At 51.6% G+C, this 6,103-nt stretch overlaps 1 protein-coding gene across 1 annotated transcript; it reads right to left on the reverse strand.

The window, feature by feature from the left end:
* Nucleotides 1–2,486: 2,486 nt before the first annotated feature.
* On the reverse strand, nucleotides 2,487–3,046 carry EI90DRAFT_3018979 (uncharacterized protein; the record flags this gene model as incomplete). Its single annotated transcript, XM_039057285.1, has 2 exons — nucleotides 2,487–2,963; nucleotides 3,017–3,046. The coding sequence occupies 2 exons, from the start codon at nucleotides 3,044–3,046 to the stop codon at nucleotides 2,487–2,489; spliced, it is 507 nt and encodes a 168-aa protein (XP_038912421.1).
* Between the last annotated feature and the right edge of the window lie 3,057 nt (nucleotides 3,047–6,103).

The raw sequence follows: 6,103 nt of genomic DNA on the forward strand, positions 1-6,103 counted from the left end.
TCCTTCTGTAAGTACAGCTCCCATCACCTTACTAATTCTGGGCCTTCAAGGGTTCAGGCCTAAGAAGGGGATACTGTCATATCCATCCACGGCCATCGACTTCCACTACCTCCGACCCTTCCGGACTACCTCTGCTCCTTCTTTACTAACCTCAGAGCTCCCATATTCCACAATCACCTCCACTTCCCTCGATGGTCACCACCCCCTCTTTTCAATATATTATTTAAGTACAGAGCCCCAAAGGCTTCTGGACAGCTCCGACGTCCACTAGCACACTCCCACCTCTGCTGGGCAATTCACTCACTTGCCCTGCAAGCCCACCTTTGGGCCTATCCCTCCTTTCCATTTCTGGGTTATCGCCTGCCATTCCACTAACCCCATAACCCGACTTGTCAGTAATATTCAATCAGCTAATGTTTAACTCTGTTAGCTCTGCTCTGCTTGGCCCTGCCATTCATGGGCCTGCCCTTGCTGTAACTATATATATACTTAACTCATACATAGGTTACACCTCAGTAATAAAATCGACTAGAGTTGATCCCCCTTAGTTCTCATTGCCAGTAAGTAAATTAGGGCACAGACGTGTAACTTGGCACAGTGCTCCTGGCTTGAGTTGCTGAGGCCGAAGCCCTCCACCATGGAGACAATCCTTCATCTCAATCTGGTCTCTGACACTTTGCACTTCTGCATCCTTAGGAGAACAAAATCATTCAAAGATTTAATTTTCTCCACCCAATGTGTAGAGGGTGCACAGCAAAAAGACTCAATTTGCTCACAGAGCTCTGAGAGCTCCCTACCAAGTTTGCTGATGCAGGGGCATACCCCTTTGAAGATGGAAATCGACCATAATCAGACACAAAAGAAATAGGAACGAGTGGACATGTTAAGGCAAACCACTCAAAGTGCACTTTCATGATTGCTACAACCATTTGAGAGTGCTGGACTTGAAAGGTCAACGACTAGTTTTTTGTCTCATCAGAGACATTGAGTTCAGTATCAGGCACCTCAGCAATCACCTGGCAGGCCTTAGCCACATTGGAAGATGATTTTCAGCAGTCCCTTGCCATGTGGCCAGGCTTACCACAAAAGAGGCAGAGTTTGTTGTCAACTCAGCATTGACACTTGTCAGGAGTGAGCTTACCACCTTTACCGAGTTTTGTTGAGAGATCAGAGGTGAAGGAGGTAGACTTACTGCTGGACAACTTGTCCTTAGGCGCTTTACTACCAGAGGTGATGGTGGAGGAAGGGAGCGATGAAGAAGTCAAAGAGTTCTTGTTGCCATCAGACTTGATGGGCTTAGAGGATGACAGAGTGGAGGGAGAGGTGGCATTGTTGTGGGATGGTTGTGTAATGTCTTGGTGGTGTTCCCAGTAATGGGTGTCAAGCTCTTGTGCAAGATCACAAAGATCCCACAACAAATCAGGCCTACTAGATCGATAGATCTCATCCTTAAGACGATCAGGCAACCCATCAAAAAATAGAGACTAAAGCACACGTTCACCATATCCATGTACAGTAACTGTGAAGTGTAGCAGTTGAACTCAATGATATACTTGCTAATCCTTTGGTTGTCCTTCATCACCAAGGTTTTGAGTTGATGCTCTGTGTTGTGGACAGGGTTGTGTGAACTGAAGTTCTTGCAGAGTTCCTCAATGAAATGTTCCCAGTCATTCTCCCAGGGAGGTGCTTGACCACCAGGCATGTGTAAGAGATTGGGTTCAAACCAATTGAGCACAGAGCCCGTTAGGAACGACTGAGCATATATGACCTTCTTACAGTCAGAGCTAAACCCTGGGGACAATCCCGGAAATTTAGTTGACACTGAACTAGGAACATACAAAGTTTCTTTTGGTCCAACCCATCAAACTGGTCAGGCTTGCACACCTTCATACAATAAGTGTCAATTGAGGCAGGTGGTGGTGGTGGTGGCTGACTGTCATATCCATCCACAGCCATCACCCTCTGCCACCTCTGGTCCTTCTGGATCACCTCCAGTCCTTCCTCACTAACCTCGGAGCCTCTGGATTCCGCAGCCACCTCCGACTCCCCTGATGGTCATCACCCCTTCAATTCAATATATTACCTATGCCTCCCTACAGTCATGTTAGTCCCTGTCTGGGTTACACTTTCTGAGACCCAATATCACATCTCCTCCCCCTAACCTGGGAGGCCCCATCATGGTGGACTTGGCAGTGGGATTCTGCCCATGCAAAGTGAGCCCAGGCTCACATTCAAGTTCCTCGATTTCTGGAAATTGGTTTCTCTTCATTTTGGAGAGAGGTAATCCTTCGCACTTCTATGCGAATCTTGTACTCCTGCCTCTGGGTGGCATGGTTCTCATAGGCATTTCTCGGCACCCCTGAAGTAACCAGGCCATCTCTACCTGGATGGCCTGAGTGAGGAGCTTGTCTTGCTCTCTTGTTTCCCTTTCATGAGGGATTCTGTCTCATCCAACTCCTTTTGGAGTTGGCTTGTGTTGTCCACTATCACTGGGGGTGATAGCTTGCTCTCAGCTTGGGTTGGGCTGAGAATTTGTTGGCTTTGGCCATCTCAAAAAGCATGTGGACACTTCCCTGTAGGGTGGCTTGCCCATAGGGTGTCATGGTACTTGGTGGCCCGCTGCCTCTGGTAGTGGTCCCCTTTTGGGGGTCTGTCATTGGCTGCCTACTGTCTTCCCATCTCCCCTTGACATGGGTTTGCCCTCCTGAGGGTGGGCCCTTATGCAACCCAGACAGGGTTGCCTGCCCATGGGGTGGCGGGATAGTCGGTGCCCCGCCCCTTGGTGCGCTAGTCCCCATATGGGGTTGCACCTCATGAGGCCCGGAACCGTATCCCCTCCCCCTGACCTGGGAGGCCCCCATCATAATGGGTTTGGCAGCGAGGTCTGCCAGTGCGTGTGCCTCTTCAAGCTCGCATTTTAACAACTCGATCTCCCTCTTCTGGAGGTCGACTTTTCTCTCTGTCTTTCAGAGAGGCAAAGATGCTGAAGCATCTCTGCATGCTCTATTGTATTCACGCCTCCAATGGGTGCAATTATTGCAGGCATCATCTGACACCCTTGAGTTGTCAGACCATGCCTGTTTGGACGGCCTGGACAAGGAGCTGCTGTCGCTCCCTCATCTCCCTCCTACGAGGGACTTTATCTCTTTCAACTCCTGACAAAGTTGACCTGTCTGGGCAGCTACCGCTGATGCAATAGTGTCAGAGACCAGGTTGAGACGAAGGAGTGTCTCCATAGTGGAGGGCTTTGGCCTCAGCGACTTGTGCCAGGAGCGCTGTGCCAAGTAACACGTCCGTGCCCTAACTTACTAACTGGCAACCAGAACTGAAGGGGGTAAACTCTAGTCGATTTTATTACTGAAGTGTAACCTATGTACAAGTTGGATATATATAGTTACAGTGAAGACAGGTCCGCAAATGGTGGAGCCGAGCGGAGCGGAGCTAATGGGGTTAGACATTAGCTGACTGAATGTTACCGACAAGTCGGGTTACAGGGTTAACGGAAAGGCAGGCGATAACCCAGAAATGGACAGGAGGGATAGGCCTGAAGGTGGGCTCTGCAGGGCAGGTGAGTGTATTGCCCAGCGGAGGCAGGAGTGCGCTAGTGGACGTCAGAGCTGTCCGGAAGTCTTCGGGGCTCCGTACTTAGGGAGGCGTAGGTAATAAATTGAAAGGAGGGGGTGGTGACCATCGAGAGGGACCAAGGGGATTGCAGAATATGGGAGCTCTGAGGTTAGTGAAGGAGTGGAGGTATATCGGAGGGATCAGAGGGATCAGAGGGATCGGAAGTCGATGGCCGGGGATGGATATGACAGTATCCCCTTCTTAGGCCTGAACCCTTGAAGGCCCAGAATTAGTAAGGTGAGGGGGGCTGTACTTACAGACAAGAAAAAATGAGAGAATGAAAATGGAAGTGAGGAGTGGAGGAAAAAGGAGAAATGGGAGAGGAGTCGGGGTTCTGTTAGAGATGTGTCGTGGATTCAGATGACTCCGGAGTGGAATCGGAGACTTAGTGTGGAGGGACCTTGGCCTCAGCGACTCAAGTGGAGCGCTGTGCCATTGCTGTTTGTCCATTTGGTCCTTAATTTCACAGTAGGTGAGCAGGAAGTCTCTAGGGGGCATTTCAGGTCGATTTCGGGCTGAGCCCAAAACAAGTATGTACAAGTGCCGATATATATAATGGAGGGGGCAAAAGCACAAGGAAACAAAGGGGATCCGAATCGGAACAAAGACGTCTGAACAGGAACAAAGGGTAGAAAGAAGCGGAGCAGTACCGAAGGTCATAAGGCAGGACCTGTGATACGTCCGAAAGGAGGTAGGGGGGGCGAGGCCCAGAGGGGCAGGAGGATGAGGAGAAGTGGGGATGATGACTAACTGGCTAGAATGGGAAGAAGCAGCAGTCCAAATAGGGATGAGGGGAAAACATGAAAGATACATTACAAGTGGCAAAAGTGCTGAAGGCGATCCATGAAGCTCAGAGGTTGCAGAGCTTACAGAGGTTATGGAGGTGGGGTTGAAAGTCTGAGGAATATTGGCAATGGTGTTTATGTAGTATGAGGTCACCAATGCAATGGACTAAGACCGAGGTGGAGTCAAAGTCCGAGGTAGGGACTATGACAGAGTGTCAGGGCACACCCACCTGACCCGGTTCCACCCGGGCCCACCTGGGCCCACCTCACCCGCTCACCGGCTCACTCGCTCCCCACTACCTATCCTTCCTCCCTCTTCCCCTTCCTCCCTTTCCTCCCTCTTCCCTCTTTCCTCTTTCTCCTTTATTTCACTCTCCCTTTCTGTTTATTCTTTCTATTTACACGGACCACCTTCCCTTGTATCATTGTACTGTTGACCTGTCCGGCTCGGACACCCCGGACGACTTCCCGCTACGCCCAGCATGTGCACCTGCAGCGGACACCCTCGGGATCCCCCGCGGGATACCCAGATGGCTGCGGCCCTCTCCGTAGATGACGTGGCACCCGTCATGTGACCCGAGCCGCATGTACATAAATGTACCTGAAGTGGGAACTGAAGAAGTAACCTTCTTCTCACGTTTTCCACTTCAGGTAAGTAGTGTAGTTCTTCCTTTTAATAACAATTCACGTTTTCCACTTCAGTCTAAGTGGCCAGGGACTATAGTCCCAGATCAGGCCCGTCAGTACGCGCGCCTGCTTCGTCCCCCCAGAGGGTCCCTCCGCCGGGCGCTACAGCCGGGCCCCCTCCACCCCGGACGCGTCCCTGACACAGAGGCTCGGAGCAAAGGTACGAGCAGTGCCCGAGTATGAAGTATGGGACAGCGGTGGAAGGTCGTAATTTGGCGGGAGGTTGGTGGAAGAGTACCAGAGGGAGGAGAGAGGAGAAAGGGAAGAGAGAAGGAGTGGCAGAAAGGAGAGTTGTCAGGTCTGAAGGTGAGTATTGGAGCGGACGGGGGAAGCATAGGAGGGTGACGGAAGGGTAGAGGTGTTGTGAAGGAGGAGTGGAGGAGTAGGAGGAGGAGTAGTAGGAGGGTGGCGAGAGGGGTGGTGTTCGGTCTGAGGTGAGTATCGGAACGGACGGAGATAGGGGAGGAGGAGTGGAGGTGGCATCGGAGGTAAGAGGAGGTGTGTTGCCAGGACCGAAGGTGAGTATCGGAACGGACAGCAGTAGGGTAAGACTCCGGAGGTGGGGAAGGAGGAGGTCCAGAAGTCGGGTCGGGATTGGGTATGCATGGATATGACAGGTTCCTAAGGAGCTTTGGGTCCAGGCTTGTCTGGGTACCGAGAGTGGAACGCTTCAACGAGGTCGGAGGCGTGATCGAGTTCGCTGGCAAGGAGCCATTGTGTCTCCTCATCAGTCCCTTCATAGCCTAGCCACTTGACCAGGTAGAGCAACTTGTTGCGCCTACGTCGGTTGATCTTGGAGTCAAGTATCTCCTCGATCTCGAACTCCATCTTGCCTTCGATTTCTATGGGAGGTGGAGGTGGCTGGTGGCAGTTCGGAATCATGTTCGGGACGGAGGGTTCGATCTGCGAGACATGGAATACCGGGTGAGTGGCTTGCATGTTTTCCAGCAGGCAGAGAGTGAGGGAGTGAGTTCCAATGTGGGCGATGATCTCGAATGGGCCGAGTT

Source organism: Cantharellus anzutake (genome assembly GCF_015039405.1).
Source record: "Cantharellus anzutake strain C23 chromosome Unknown EI90scaffold_50, whole genome shotgun sequence".
NCBI lineage: Eukaryota > Fungi > Basidiomycota > Agaricomycetes > Cantharellales > Hydnaceae > Cantharellus > Cantharellus anzutake.